Source organism: Pseudopodoces humilis, chromosome 1, assembly GCF_049639895.1.
Source record: "Pseudopodoces humilis isolate 2021_Gansu_Grassland_sample_001 chromosome 1, ASM4963989v1, whole genome shotgun sequence".
In the NCBI taxonomy this organism is placed as follows: domain Eukaryota; kingdom Metazoa; phylum Chordata; class Aves; order Passeriformes; family Paridae; genus Pseudopodoces; species Pseudopodoces humilis.
The window spans coordinates 94,597,404-94,614,399 of NC_142200.1; the positions used below are offsets into that span (position 1 = coordinate 94,597,404).

At 36.5% G+C, this 16,996-nt stretch overlaps 1 protein-coding gene across 1 annotated transcript in view; it reads left to right on the forward strand.

Annotated features, from left to right (window-relative positions):
* Positions 1 to 16,996, forward strand: part of CTDP1 (CTD phosphatase 1) — a 101,453-nt gene that overhangs the window by 66,154 nt on the left and 18,303 nt on the right. The window contains exon 12 of the mRNA XM_005525238.3: positions 3,391 to 3,569. Coding sequence (XP_005525295.2) covers positions 3,391 to 3,569 — 179 coding nt within the window. The remainder of the gene's footprint in view (positions 1 to 3,390; positions 3,570 to 16,996) is intronic.

The window sequence follows — 16,996 nt, forward strand, 5'->3', positions numbered from 1 at the left end:
GCCGTTTTTGTGGCAGTAGAAATAGACCTAAAGAACTCCTTGTAAATACTTGGTGGTTTTTTCTGTTTCTCCCTTAACTTACACAATCAGCTGGAGCAAAACTCTTTTTGGAAAGACTAATGGGGAGGGGCAGAAACGTGTATCGTTTGTGCAGTACTGGAGCACAAAGTTTACTGCTGTTTATGAAACCTATTTGTTGAATTTTTTCTGTAATTCCAGTAAAGAGGTGTTTCAGAAAATTGTACCGCTTTTAAGAGATCTTTTAAGCAGTTGCAAGTGTTGTCCTGTTGGCTGTCTAAGGTAGCTTCTCAGTTCTATTAAAGCTTGAATTCTAAAGTACTTGCTAGTTGAAAAACAAGAATTAAAGTTTATTTACAGCTCCTTTTTGTTCTTAAATATATAGTTTGTATTACTGTGTATATAGTAGTTATTTCCAAAAACTGTATCATCATAGCTTTCCATCATATCCATAAAGCTGTATCAGAACATTGCCTGTAACTTAACTTCAGGAAAAATTTTACTCATAGCAGTTTCTTTTTTGGTGCATTTCTTGGAGTCTTGATTAATTTTGAATGCATAAACTCAACTTCTGGAGTAAAAACTTTCAGCTGATCTGGTTAGTTAGTACTGCGGAAGGCTTTGACTCATCAAAGCTTTAGGTACTTTTCAGCTCTTAATTGGAGAATGAGACTAAAAATCTCATTGTTCTTTGGTCTTTATACTTTGCATGAGTGTATGCTCTGCTCCTCCTAAATGAAAAAGAAAATAGCTTTGTCACATAAGGACCTTTACTGGCTTTTATAATTGAGTGTTTGAAAGAGTTGTCAGGCTTTTGATTCTATTGCTGAATTGAACAACTTTGTCATTTTCAAGGGATGAATAATTTTTATTTTTCAATGTTAATCATTGTTGCTGTGTTATAAAAGTCTATTTCAAAGGCAGCTGCTATGCATGTTAAAGCAGTAAGCATCCCTTCACTGGATCTTATCAGTAAGATTTGGTGTTAGCTGCATTTTCTTCTGAAGTGTTACATGTTCCATTTATATTAATCATATAAATCAAATCACATAAGCTGAAGCTATAGTTGGTACTTGGTACATCTGTATCTCTCATGTTCTGAATCAGTTTGAAAGTTTCCTCTGTTCTTTGAACTTTCTTATTTATTCAAAGTTAGTGATAGGTATAGATATATATTTGGTGTGTAGATATTAATGAAGTTGTTTTGCCTATTAACTTGTTCAAGTGACATGGGCTGAAATCTCACTGCCTCAATGAAAATATGGCTTGTTTTCCGTTTCTTCTGAGAATTGTGGAAGATGAAGATGTAATACATTTTTCAGCACATTTGCAATTTAGCCAATAATTACCAGGAATCAATGTTTTGGGGGCCTTTCTAGTTAGAGATTTGTAGGCACCGTCACACATAGTTTTCATAGGAAATTATTTTTGAAATTTTATATATTTCTATGATTTATACATGAATTTAAGATGGCCTTTCAGAGAAATGGCATATATATGTGTACAACAAATTCTGCTAATGGTAATATGAAATGTCATTTCAGACTTCAAACAAATAATGTTATCGTTGTACAGGATGAGAGAAAAACAGACATGGCAATAACTAGACTACTAGTCTGTCAAAACTGTTCACACAAAGTAGATTTTAAATTACTATCAAACTTCAGATTGAGAGAGGTATCTGTAATACTGAATGTCTATTAGCCTAACTTTATCCTTTTAAAACCTTAACATATTTTGTAGTGAGAACGTAGTTTTAAACATAAGACTTTCTGGAAAAGTATTGCTTTGGAATGAAGGACTGTAATTTTAAATGATGTGCAGGAAAGGAGTTGTTAGAGCTGTGGATCTGTGCTGTCAGTCACTGGCCGTGTCAGCTACCTGGTATGTCTTCTACCAAAGTTATGCAGGCAGGGTCTTCCTGCCATACCATCCCAAACTGTAACACTTAAAACAGTTGAGACTTTGACTGCGTTCTGTACATACAGAAAAATCCCCATCCTGTGTGCTTCACATTCTTCTCCTTGGTTCACTGTTGGCTGATCTCTAGCAGTGCTTTTAGTCTTCCTGACCTTTAATTGCATCCCATGATTCTTATTTGCCATGCATATGACAACTTCTGCTCACAGGAAAAACATTTTTGGACTAATGTAATTTGATTTGACACAGCAATTCCTACAGTTTTTACCTGAAACTGCCATCTGGATTTAGATGTGCTAAACTGGTTTGCAGTTCCTTTTAATGAGCTGAAGAAATTAAAGGTCCACTAATGAATGACCAGATATAACTGACTTTCTTACAGCTTTCTTTTCATTTTTGGATTTATTCATGTAAAAGCAGAAGATAAACAACCATTTAGTCCATTTTCATGTGCAGATATTTTTCTTCTTGATAAAGCAGATGTGGATTAGTGAAAACAAAGAGTAGTAGTGAAGCATATTTAAATTCATGTTGAGATAAGCTGCTTCTATGAAAAATTCTTAAATATCAGTAAAGAAATACTCACGCATTACTTATTTCCATGTTTTCTGCCAGTCACAAAAATTGAGAGACAGGGTGGGATCTTCACCTGTGTTTTCTTATGTTTTCATCTCTTTCTGAAGGTTGAATACTAACTCAAAGAGAATATAACCTTTTGAAGCTCATTAGGGTGACTTAATGAGTGTGATTTGCTTTTAATGATGGTTTCAACAGATCCAGACCTGTCACAGCAAATTCATAGATTTTTAGAAGATTGTCAGATCCTATGGTAACTTTTCAAAAGTAAAGGACAAACAGTTATTTAACAAAATATGTAAGCTTTTGATAGATTTGTCCTTAATAATTAGCACAATCAGACAGTTGGGTTAAAATGGGGTTTGTACATTCTGTTTCATTCATACTGTATTATTTAGAAATAGACTTCTTTACAGTTATATATGTGCCAAGGAATACCCGTAAATATAAGAATTCTTACCAGAGATTTTAATATGCCTTTCCCAAGTGATTCTCTATGTTATAATAATATAAAATGTATCTAGTAGAAAGTATGCATCAGTAAGTTATGATAGTAAAAATCATCTATCCCTTTAATTTCAGAAGACAGCACTCTTTTTATAATAGTTTCTTGTGTGACTGTCATGTATGTGAGTATATGTATATCTGCCTTAAGCTAAGCATAGAATAAATAAACTTTATTTGAATAAAATGTTGCTAGAGTTGTTATAGAAGCTGTGTTGAAGACATTGGGGTTTAATTTAAATTTTGACAGAGAAGGCCAAGGAAACTTGAAGCATATTCTTAATGATTATTGAAGAATTATCCAATAATTGTGAAATATTAATGCATAATTAATCTGTTGGAAGATAAACTGACTCCTCCACTCTTTGGCAGGTGGATGACATCTTAGGAGAAGGCAGTGATGAAAGTGATACTGAAAAAAAAAAGCCAGAAGACAAAGGTGAAAAACCTCAGACTAGTGCAACAGATAATCTAGGGAGGAAGGGTGATCAGAGACCTGGATCATCATCGTCGTCATCAAGTGAAAGAAGTTTAACAGGCAGTGTACCCAGGTATGAATTTTTCAAATGTAAGAAGTGTTAATGATGTTTCATTATGTTTGTTCATGCTTTCTTACAATCTGGTATTTGCAATCTGACGCTAAACTATGTGTAAGCAACTTTTTCTTGTAGGTCTGTGAAGTTGTCATGCTTATCTCTGCAATGTTTTGGGATTTATTTATGGAAGGGGTCTTAGTAAGCGTCTTACTGAGAACAGGTTCTGAAAGAACTGAAGGCAACTGAACTGCACTACTTCTAAAGTTGTCTCGGTTCTGTGTCAGATATAGAACCATGTCCTCTTCAGCGTTAATTGAAGTAAAACAAAGCATGGTTTGGAAAGCTATGCCTTTTTTGTCCTGAATTTTTGAGATTTATGTCAGTCATTCATAACAATGAGGTTGTTGGGATGCTTTTCTATTTAGAAAGAAATTTAAATGTGCTAGTCTCATCTTCAAAATTGATTTTAGTGTCCCAGCATTGACTGTTGGATAATGGCTATAAACTAAGTTTCTAGTATGCTAGAACTTAATAAACTAAGTGCTTATGTTAAATATGTTAATGAATGGTTCTCAATTTGCAGCCTGTTATTAGTTTTTAAGCTTAACAATTCAGAGCAAGCAATATAAGATTTTAATTAAGAATTGCAGGGGTCATTATTCTGTACTACAGGGTGCTGAAAGTGCAAACATGACTCAGTGTCATGACTACTGTGTGTTGTAGTTCCTTTCTGCTCTCCAGACAAACTGTTCCCAGCCATAAGACTTTGGCCTCTAAAACTTTTACCTTAATGAGGATTATATAAGTAGTAGGTCTTAAGCAGCTGGTTTACATTATTTTAACTTTTCTGAGCTTTGTTCTAGCACACAAAGAGGATATGAGAGAAGCTGCAAAAACTGCCACAGAATGTGATATATTAATGTTTATGGAGACATTCTGATTAGGGTAATAATGTTGCTGTGTGTTGGGTTTATTGGAGAAAGAGCTACAGGGGAAGCTTGCATGGCCTTTTCATTTATCATGGGTATTTCTAATCATTGAACTTCTTCAGAAGAAAAGTCTGAAAGTTATGAGAATTTGATTTGTCTCAAGGGATAGAAGAAAAATTTTCTCCTAGATAAAGTTTGGAAGAGGAAAAGCAAACAAATGATTAATGTTTTAGAACACAGCTTGAAGCAGCAAGGCATGGTGGTGGCATGTAACTTTTAAGGCATCCTGATACTGTGATGTTTTATTGTGTGGAAGACATACCAGTTTCTGGAAACCTAAAGGAATAAAGAGTCACATTAAGGAATGTTGCTAAATATTATTCCCCAAGTATGATGTAAAAAGATAGAGCAAGTGCATTTGTAATTAAGTTTTATTCTATATACAGGAAGGTTTTTAAGTAAGCTTGGCAATACTTCTTCACTAAGAAACTGTATAGACATAGAAGTGTTCTTGCTGGAATAAAGTCTTTAAGCAGCTTCTTAAGTAACTTTTCTATTTTCAACCTCTCCACCTCTTCAGAGTTTCCTTGTCAGTTTGCTAAATTGCATTCAGGACTGAGTTTGAATGGCATGCTGGAAAACATACTCATAAAGTGCTGGTTCAGATGCTGACCCAGTGTCTACTAGGCAGGAAATTCTGCTTGATAAGAAAGGAGCCCATCATTCCAATTACATTGTAAGTTTGGAGCTTTAACTTGATGTTTTCCCGTTCAGTGTTTTATGTGCTGAAAAGATACCACATAAAAGGGATATATGGTAATGATATAAAATATATGATATAAAGTATATGATATAAAAGGGTAAGAACAGTCTCTGAAATACAGAAAATGAACATGAAACAGTCCAGATATGATCCAGTACTCCTGTGATCTGGCTCAGCTCATTCCTATTTGAGATGAGGCCTACAGAGACAATAAGTTTCTGCTGCTCCTCTACACTTTTCCAGCAGTTACTGATACTGGAACCACAGTGCTTACATTTAATGTTAGGTTTCAGTCTTGAAACTTACAGAATACCTTGATCATTTCTCTGATTGGTGCCACTTCTGAAATTCTCAGGCATGGAGAAAAAAAATAATCTTTGAGAAATCTGATAGCTCCTACTGGAAGGGAAATGCAGCCTTTCTCCTAGTTTCATTGCTAATTCATAATCAAGGAAAATTGAGCTCAGAGCCTCAGAAATCCCTCAACTATCCTTTCTGTGCCCATTTACTTTTAAATGGAAGAATTTTAAAAGGAACGGTGATATTTTGATTCCTAAGTGTTTTCTTTCATACATAATAGTACTTCCTTACAACAGCCATTCTTCTAGAAGACAGAAAATATAGTTTTCCTTTCTTTTTTACTGACAGAAAAGACTGCTGCAAACTCCAGTGCAAAATTTTGTTCATGACATCTTTTATCCCAGTTGAACAAGTATATTCATTGTCACTGTAACTTTATTCCAGTTCCCAGTCTTGAGACATTCTACTTTGAGAATCTGGGGGCCTAAGTATTTTGCAGCTCAGTGCTTCCCAAGCTGTCAGACTCAGATTTGTTATAGTCTGGGATATTTTTCAAAAACAATTTCAGTGACAAACCATTCAAAACATATTAAGGAACTCTCTGGTATGTGGTCAAAATCTTCTTGAAAGTACCCTTAATAGCCAACAGCACATCTCAAATATGGCTGACAGAATGATCGTAGAAATTCAACCATTTTGCCAAAGAATGATGGTTCCTCTTGATTTCTTACCCAGGCAACTCATTGCATTGTTTCACTAGTAAAGTTGTAATGTTACTGCACTGAAGTCTTCCAGAATCCCTTTCTAGATGATGTGAGTGCTGTTGATTTGATTTTTACAGTATAGAAAAGCTTAAGATCTAAATTTAGAATTACTGGTGATTTAAAGTCATAATTTCCTGCCTCCTGGATCATTTGTTGCATTAGCATAGCTCACTTAATCATCAAGCAATCTGTCTGTTAAAGAGCTTCTGTGTAAGGTCATCCTAGAAAAAAATATATTGCGTGAAGTTAATTTTAAGAACTAAATCTTTCATTATCTCCTTTCCCTTGGAATAGATTTTGTTTAAGGGGACACTCAGTGATGTCTAACTGCAAAAGGAAAGGGGATCAAAATTTCTGTATGTGATCAGTGCTTGGATGTTCAAGAAAACATTAACCTTAAGTCCAGAATGAACAAATTTTAAAGTAAACAGTTGCTTGTAGGTAATTGGAAACTGTTGTTTGAAGAAAATTCAAATTAATTTTGCTCTCATTGATAGAGCTTCTCCCACATAATTGTTTCAAACTTGTAATCTGAATTCTGTGATGTGTGGTTATTCTAAACTACTTACGTTTCTCAAGCCATTAGTGTTTTGCCATGCATAATAGTTAGGTGCTTGTGAAAATCTCTTGTTCAGACTCCCTCAGTAAGAACCGGAGTTCATTATTGGAATTGGCCAGAACTAGAGGATCAGGTTGGTTCATTTCTAAAACTGCACTGTGGTTTTGGCTGTGGGCCTGCTGTGTCAGTGGCCATGGGATTACAGAGGAACATGGCTCATTTTAAAGACTGTTCCCTCAAAGATTATTCCCTCTATCTTCGTGTTGCACTTCAGTTAAGTGTTGGTGAATGAGGATGAATCTTGCAGCTTTTTCAGGGGCTTTACGATCTGCATAGAATTGAGATTGTTGGAAAACTACAGAAAGCAAAAGCAGCCCATTTATTGATTTTGGTAATGTGATAATGAATCCCAAATCAATCAAAGTATGTTTGATAGGAGAAGCAGCTCATTGTTGTTCCTTGATGTAATTCAGTAAATAAATGCAGTTTTCCTACTTGAATGCATTTAATGCATTTTAATAAGTGTCTCACTCTATTTTAGAGAGATCCAATATGTCTCCTTAACAAAGCAGGAAACCCACTCAGCCTTTAAGGAGAATGTATAATCATTGAGTAGGGGATAAACCAGACCTAAACCCTGCAAAATTAGAAATCCTTGACGTGCAACCACCTCCTCTCCCAGTTGTGGAAAAGACTGATTTGTTTTAAGAATTTGCAGTGATAGGTGACATTTGTCAGTTTGAAGATGCTTCCCTGGAAATGCTTTTCTTAAGTTGAAGCAAGTTAAGGAAGCTCAATGCAGATTATGTGATGGCTCAGATTTTACAGATTATTACACTTACAACATTTCAAATTGTTTGAGTCTGTTTCAGAGAAGAGCCTAAATTTGTCTCCCATTATTTTTTCCTGTAAGTTCAGTTTCATTCAGCATTCTAAATTAAACATCTGGGAGAAGAGAATACCCTTCAGGTAATAAGACAGCGTGATGAATATTTTTTAACGTAACCAGATTCTGACTGATTTTTTGCAAGGTTGCTCCAAGTACTTTTTTCTTGGGTTTAAAACTTAACTTATATGGGTAATACAACACCTGTATTGGCCAGCATGTTCCAAGTCTGTACAGTACTCTTGTGATGAGGTTAAATGGCTACTCAGAGGGGCGTTTTGAAGCGCTAAGAGCTCAAACTTTCACCAATCTCATTCTTCCCAAAACTATTGATTGCATTCAACCGCCAATGTAGAAGTTTTTCTTGATTCCTTCTGGTACATTTTTTTCCTTGGCATAACAATTGTTCTCATAGTTACTGCAAGCTGAGAGTATGTTTAAATGACTGAACTTCCTTAGATTTCTAACATTTTGGAAGTAAACAGACTCCTTGATGAAGTCCACTAAGCAATTAAAAAATTACTGCAGTTTCAGTGAAGTTTTTTTTTCTCAGAAGCAATGGTGAAACACTCCTGACTGAAATCCAGGATCAGCTTCTAAAGAGAAGTACTTCTGTTGGCAGCACATCTTGCTGTTTTCACATGAGCCGGCTGTTCTGCAAAATTTTAATGTCATTCCTGTTTGGAAGTGATTTTGATGAAGACTCTAAAATGGAAGAGGATTCTGGGCATGCAAAGCGTAATTTGCTTCTATACTTATATATTAAAAACAAGTTTTCATATAGGAATGTTTTTATTTTAAGATCTCTTGTTACCCAAAATTTCCAAATGAGAAAATCAATACTGAGGTAATAACAGCTTTTTGAAGCCATTTTAATTAACTTTTTTTTTCCTCCAAGGGTAATTTTTCTTTTTCAAGTATGTGTAGTCCCAAGTACTCTACCCTCTGCTACATTGAATCAACAACTTCTTTTCATTTTGCCAGCTAGGAAACTGTAGATCCAGGTTCTAAAGTATTAAGTAGATGGAGGCAAATGCTGGATCTCAGCTGATAGTTTTATGTATCAAGGGTGTGCCTTTTTCAGATCCTCTTGAAAATTATCCAAATGTCCTGAAAACCAGGAGTCCTTCAGCTATTATTTTTATCTGATAAGGTTAGGATCTGATTAGTGGCCACCTTCAAAACTTCATTAGGGTTGCTTTTGGCACATGAGGTGCATCCCATCTCCATTTAAGCAAATTCTTTAGGTTATTAAGATGTTGTTTTTTTGACAGTTGGTATTTTTATTTTTGGTGTTCTGTTTAAGTTGATTCTCAGCTTTTTGTCTTTGTCTCACATATTTGTGGTAAAATTGACGTTTCCTAATTTTTATGTCTGAGCCAGTTTTTCTATCCCCTCTTCTTCTCAGAGAAGAGGTAGTTTGGAGAGATATTGACTTGAACTTTCTTCATCTGTCAAATCCCACCCTTTGGTCCTTGTCTTAGTTGTAAAGCACAAAAAAGATGGTTTTAAGAGTGAGCTGTGCCAAGGACATTTGTACTTGGAAAATGTAGTTACAGACCATGCTTTGTTTCATTTGAGTAGCTTTTTTTCACAAAGACTAGATTTGATTGAAGTGAAAGAGTGTCCAAGTTCTTAAGTGATTCCTTCCTTATAGCAATCTTTTTCATAAACCTTCAGTAAATACTGGGGAGTTATTCTGAGTTTGTCTTTACTCCTTGATCTGCGGAGCTTTTGCTGAAACCTGAAAATTAAGGGTTTTTTAAATCAGAAGAGCTCAACAGTATTAGAATGTAATTCCATATGTCTAGAGAAGTCACTGACAAACTCAACTGTTCCAGTATCATATTGGATACATTTTATAATTATCAGTGGAGAATTAAAAAATGCAGTAGGAGGAATTGGGTACTGGAAATGTTACTATTCCAACTGCATCTACATGCCAACATGTGTTTGTTTATCACTTCAGTTATTATCTTTAGATCCCTTTTTTTAAAAGGTGCCAGTCATATAATTTCACTGTAAACATACTTTTAAAAAAATCATTCTTATACTATGGCCTCACAAATATTCTATATAATGAGTAGTGCTTCATTAGCAAGTGGAGCAACATAGCTTGCTATGCTTTCTTTTGAAGGAGTATTTGAAGGCTTTTACAATAGAGAACAAGCATTCAGATGGCTATGCAGTGCAAGTCCTGTAACAGCGCCACTAGAAGACAGATTTTTCTTCTCGCTAATGAGGTTAAGCATCATTAGGTTTTCTTATAAAATGCTGAGTTACTCTGTAATTAATTTAAAATTATTACAGAATAGTTTTTAAGCTCTCTGATAAGAGAAACTGACTGGCTTTTTTTTTCCTTCTTGTTAGAGCAGGATGGGGGATCCAGCATGACTTCTGCCCTGAGGAAGCTGCTAGCAGTGCTTATCTATGTGTTTTCTCAGACAGAAGGACAGGGAAAAGTTGGGTTTTTTCCACTATGTGAAATAATTTTTTAAGAGGAAAACTACTTTTTATGTCTGCAGCAACCTAAACAACTGTGAGGCTTATTTGTTACTCATGACTCAAAAAGCAATTACCATGCTGGCCACTTGCTGCTCTTTGGTGTCTTCTCATATGAGAAAGTTACCAGCCATCTTATGTTAAAGAGAATTGTTGTGGGAAGTCACTTAGTCAAGTGAGGGGAAAGGAGTGCTTCCTGTGATGAGGAAATGCAGAATTCTACTTTTCTTTTTCAGCTTAATATGCCAGTGTTTTTCCACTGGGGAGAAACCTGCCTTCTAAAACAGCTATGAAACAGTTTATTTGGATCTTAATAATTTGCTCTTCAGTGAGGTTTGCCAGGCTCACTCAACAGGGTTAACAGTATGAAGGATCCCTAGTTCCTTAGGTGCCTTCCAGCTGGTCAGATAGTATTTATGGAGAATTATTCACTTCTGTTTAAAGTCTGCTTTTGTTCTGGAGGTTTTTCTTCTCTGAGAAGGAGTACAAGGAACACACAGATTTGGTCAAAGTCACAAGGGATTCTCTCTTAAGGTCTACATTTCAGGTCATTTAAGGTTTTAAATATGTTCCATTCTGTTTCAAAGCTACTTCACTAATTGTCTTTCCATAACATTTCAAGGAATCTTTTTGAATTTAAGATTGAATCATCTGACTCTTTTATACATAATATTTGAAATTATGGCATTTGCAAAATGACGGTAATATTCTACTCATTTACTGTGTCTGAACTGGCTAATACGTCTTTGTTGGATGCATTGCAGGGGTTTGTTCAGATGGATGTTGTTGGATGCTTCTTAAATAGCTTTTCACAAAGGATTCAAAGTTCCATTGTCATAAAAGGATTATACCAAATTTGCTCTGCTTTTTTCTGTATAATCTTCCTAGAAAGTATTAACTAATGGAAAGGTCTCTGTAGGTTTTCCAGTGTTAAAAATGTGATTTTCAAGGTTTTTTTTCTCAATATTAAATTCAGTTAAGCCTGCATTCTGCTATAATGAATATAATATAAAACCAAAGCTATGAGGTGTATCTATGGCATGTTAAGCCTGGAAGACTAACTTTAAATCATATGGAAATAATTGGGTTGAAAAAGGCATGTATGAGAGTTATTTCATGGTTCTGTGGCATTGGTGTCAGGAGAAGATGAAAATGTAGAGGGATGTTCTGCACCCTTGTAAATCTACAGTAGGGTAGAAAGATGCAGGTAGTACTGGTAGGTAGGTGTGTTCTAAAGAGTATAAATGTGTGGTGCTATTTTCAATACATTATTTTGTTTGATAGTAGGACAAAAATATCTGACATGCCTAACTAAATTGATTGTTTAGGGGAATATTACATTTATATTTAAAAACAAAGGAAAAATAATTAATTTCTACAAATAAAAGGGTATCTGGGAGATCTGTCACAAGAGGGAGCACTGTTAGAAAGGGAAGTTGGAACTACTTTTTATTAAAATTGAATGGAATTCTCAAATACAAGTAAAAAACCTCAGAGTTGGTGAAAAATATTTTTCTTCTTCATTTGATATTCTGTGTTATCTGATAGAGTGGACTGTTTCCATGGACGGGGGTTTGAGATAAAATCTGTATCAGTTTGTTAAGTTTTTAAAGAGAAAATATCTTTCCATTAATATCTTCCACATCTGGTCTGTGTGCCCTTCACTTTTAGATTTTGTGTTTAGTTTGCTGCTGCTGTTGTGGTAGAGAAACTTTTTTTTTTAATACTTTATTTAAACAAATTAAGCTTTATGATCTCCTATAGAAAAATTCATGTGGACAAGTCTAAAAGCTTGTAAATCAAGTATAATTTGAAGTACTTCAGCTGTTCAGGAAACAATCAGTAAAAACATAAAATAAATGGATATATTATTTATTTCAGATTTCCTCAAAGGTGAATTAGAGAGGAAACTACAGGACATTAAGTGGCAGATGTTTGAAAGCAGTTGTGAGAAATTAAGGAGTTTTATACTCATGCACCATGTACTCAGCCAAGAAGCAAATGGTAGCAGTGAGGGTGCCTTTGGTACTTGGAGGTTGTACCTCCGTTAGTGTTTTAGCCCAGGTGAGCAGTGTGCCTTTGAAGCAATGCTTTGGTGTGGCTCCCAAAGGGATCTCAGAGTTCATCCTTTCTTTTAGGTCAATGTAAGCTGGGGTTTCACTCCAAGAGCTTGCTGGCCAGCCATTAATGCCCCTTGCATTCAGAGAACGAGCTGAGAGCTTGTCCAGAGTAAAACCTTATTTCTGCCTTAATCAGCTCTAATGCCCACGTGCATGAACACCAAGTGTATTGTCTCAGTGCATACAGTGTCAAGAGGATAAAAGTAAAATAGTCACTGGCATTACTCTGTTTAAACTTTCATACACTTACAGAGTTGGATTCCTTTTTTTATCTCTTGATATTCATATATTTATACAGTGAATGCAATTTTGCAGTTATTTCTTGATCATTTAAATGTTGGAACATCGCAATACGCTATTTTAAAATTTCAAGTGGTTAAATTACTTAAATTATAAGCAAGACACTGATAAATGGTAAAAACAGCTGTATAAGCAAATGAATGTATGGCTCAGTTTCTTTATGAAAGCACTTAAGTAGATGAGTCATTCATATCTTCAAGCTTGTTAATGATTTTAATGGCCTAAAGTTTCAAGCTGTTACTGAAAATATACCTACTACAGCTTCAGTTAAGTTGCAGACTTAAATTACAGTTGTGTTTCCGGCTGCTGATTAGTCTTGTTGGTAAACAGTGTGCATCCAGTTGTCAAGAAAGCTAAGAAAAATACTTGAGAAAAGGAATCTGAATGTTCAGTATGTAGGGAAAGAAGTTGTTACAATTTGCCTTTGGTTTTTTTCAGAGAAGTCTCCTCTGCAATTTTAGTTGGCTTTACTCCTCTAATGTTGTCTGTAACACTCTACTGTCAGTTAGTTACACTGAAAAATTACAATTTATATTGGAAAGTCTTCTCTTGGCTACGTATATAAATTCCATTTGCAACCTGCAAGACTTAGAAGTGAAAGGCTGCAATAATTAAAAGTCCTTTATTCTGCTTAGAATGCTTACCTAGGAAAGCAAGCAGCGAAACAGCTTAATCATCTGTAATGTGTACAAACATTGTCTTACACACTCAGGGAAGAGTCTAATGGGCAGTATGTACCATTTTCAGCTTTAGATACATGAGTTGCCACTGTAGTGAGAAAATCATAAAATTCTATGTGATTCATGTATTCACTCTGTTATCAGTAGAGTTTTGGTCATTAATTACCATAATCTCAGTGTTTTCAATGGTCATGTGGTGTTTTCTTGCTTGAAATTGTTTTTTATCCACATACAGAAATATAGGCACAAAACCAGACACATTCAGATGAACTGAAGGAAGTTGTAGAAAGCAAGCCTCTGGGATTCTATAGAGTTTTTTTCCAGAAACCTTGAGAAGCCCCTGAGAAGTTTTTGCTTTTGCAGAATTTTGCAAAGAACCGTCTTCCCAAATTCATAACTAGACAGATGACGCTCCAGAAACTCTTCCAGCCAGCTGTTCGTATTTTCTGGTTTTTCCACTTTTTTCTGGTATTCTGAGTTGTCTAGGGAGAAGGAATTCAAATTTTCAGCAGATTTGCAGAGATAGATCACTTAATATCTTGTCTTTATGATGTATAGCCTGGGTTTGTTTGGCTGTGGTCCTTTTTGCTCTGAGAGCTAATGCATCAGTATGTAAAATACTAGAGTATGCAGTGATTGATTATGACCATCACAGCCACACCTGGGAAGCAGTGGATTGGGTTTGAGGAAACAGAGAACAAAATGATAGGAAAAGTAGATCTCATTATAGCAAGTCTGCCCATCTCTATGTTCTGGTGCTGTGGTGGTGGAGGCAGGACCAGCATGCTGCTGGGTTTTTTCTAAAAGTTTTGGAATATATTTGGTGAAAGGTGGGAAGAACAGGCAAGAGTAATGGAGTGCTACATGTGTCTCCTCAAGTTCTTCTGGGCCTCAGATGCCCAGGTGCTCAGCATTGGAAGCAGCTCCCATAACAGAGAAGATGAATAATTTCATATCTCTGCAAGCCTAATCTAGCATTTGTTCTTGCATCAGGTTCTTCATGTGATTGTAAAGTTTCTGGTGTTTGAGAAGCATGAAATACTTGTGTAGGACATGAGTTTTTAAAAGAGCTAGAGAGGCAAGGTGATAGTGCTGCAGGTTTTAGTATCTCCAAGGCCAAAGCCTCAACAACCTCTCTGGATAACCTGTGCAGTGCTTAAGCACCATCACAGTGAGAAATTGTTCCCTGATGTTTAGAGGGAACTTCTGTATTTCAGTTTGTGCCTATTGTCTCTTGTCCTGTCATGGGACTCCACTGAGAAGAACCTGGGTCTATTTTCTTTACACTATCCATTCAGGATTTTGTACATGTTCATTAGATCCACACTCCTCTCCTACATCAAGAGTGTCTGAGGATCTTGAGACACAGAACCAAAGGCTTTAGTGAAATACCCTCTGCTTTTCCCTCATTTACCAAGCCAATCATTTCACTGTAGAAGTGTGTCAGGTTGGTCAGTCAGTTTCCCCTTGATGAACCTATGCTCAACACGACTGATCACCTTGCGCTTCATGTGACTAGAAATGGTTTCCTGGCTCTGTTGCTCTTTCACCTTCCCAGGCACTGAGGTGAGGCTGACTTTCCCTTGGTCCAGCTCCTTTTAAAGGTAGGAGTGACACTTGCATTCCTCCAGTCATCAGGCACATCTCTCAACCACCATAATCTCTTAAAGACTGAGAGTGGCCTCACAATGGCATCACCCACCTTCCTTGTCACTCATGGGTGCATCTCATTAAGGGCCATGGTGTCAGGTACGACCCATTTGCTTAAGAGTCCTTCCCTGTGCTGATCCTCTTCCACCAAGGGTACCTCTTCCTTGCTGGAGTCTTTCACCATCTTCTCTGGTCCCTGAAGATTTATCTTGCTAGTAAAGAAAGACTGATGCTAAGGAAGCACTATTACCTCAGCCTTTTCCATGTCTGTGTCACTGGCTCCCATGCCCCATTCAGCAGCAGGTACACATTTTCCCATTTCCACCTTTTTCCATTTCATACTTACGGTACAAGACCTTCCTGTTGTCTTTGACAACATCAGCATCTCATGGTCCTTGCAGCTAAGGCCGTCTTCAGCCTTCCCGCCCCCAAGCCTCTCCCTCGTTTATGCCCACGATCCAGAAGAGCAGCTATCCTCACTGGCTTCTCTGTTGCTTGGGATCAGCACTGTGCAGTGCTGTGACAGGAAGGCTGAGGCCATACTGGGCACTGAAGGAGTGGAGAACATGGAGTAAATATCTGAGCAATGTAACTAAGAGCTGGATACATACTGATGGACGCTGAAATGCTGGAGCTGAGCTTGTACTAATTCATGTCCAGCACCTCCAAACAGCACAACTTCCAGGCCAGCAGCTTCTTTTGTATAGCTTATAAACCCTCCAGAACTGACTACAAATAGGATGCATCCAGTGGGCTATCTCTGAAGTGCTGAGTGTGAAGCTTTCCATTATTCTACTGCTTTTGCACCCATCTGGGAACATTCTGTGGAGCTCAGTACATAAATCTGGGTCTTGCAGTGCCCTAGCTTCTATCAGTGGGTCTAAATTTTGTTTGCAGTCTCTTGCAATGTTCTCATGTTGCACCTGATAATACTCAAATAAGATGAGTTTTCTGTTGTTAAGAATAATCCAGCTTATCCTGTGATACTGATCTGATCTTTGTATATCTTGCTGGGAAGAAAGGGAGGGAAATTATCCTCCCCACAAAGTCTTGTTGCCTGTTCTGTACGGGTGTAAAAACTAAGCCAGTTATTAAAAGCTGTTCCAAATAAAAACAGCTTTCTCTAGATACTATTGACACATTGCATCAAACTGTGGAAGAAAGAAGCAGAAATGCCATGTTCTCTTCAGCAGAAAGGCTCATCTTCCAAAAGAACACAACAGTGACATAAACTTCTATAAGCCTTGAAAGTTTTCCTTCACTGTACCAATTAAAATGGCTTTGATAATTGCTGTCACCTCCTGCAGAGTTTTAGCATTGCTAAATCTCTTTACATTAAAAATAACCCCTCAAACTGTTCCCATTGCCTGTGTTCATGAAGTTCTTCCAGCTCTTCATGGATTTAACTGCCTTCACTGTTCATAAAGGAAAATAAATGAGCTTTAAGGTGATACTTTATAGCAGAAGCTTAGAGCACAAGTATAAGATGAATATTCGAGTGTAATAGCTGTGACATCTATATTGCTTATCCAAGGAATATCTTTTTTCCCTTTGCAAAACACTTTGCAGTTCTTTTGAGTCAGAGAACCCTTCTCCATTTCATCACTTTTCAATTTTTGCATGGTTGCATGTCTTGGTAAAAAGGCAGGTTTTTCTTGTAAGGATGAGGGAGAATTTGAATTAAGGAAGGTAGAAATTTTAGGGAAACTAAGAAAAGGTGTAAAATGTCAGGGATGATACCTTGACATAAGGGACTGGATAGTTCTGGGGGATCAGAGGAAAGACAACCCAGCAAAATCAAATCCTAAGGACAATAGAGAGGAAAATATGTTCTTGTAAATCAAAATTAGGTGCTTTGGGTGTAAAGCACCACGTACCTCGCATGGCAAAGTCATCATTGGTGTTTCTTGCTGCTGTGGTGTACCTTTCTGGGAATGGTACAACCCTTTCAGGTATAATGGGATGATTGCATTTTCTTTTAGACATGTG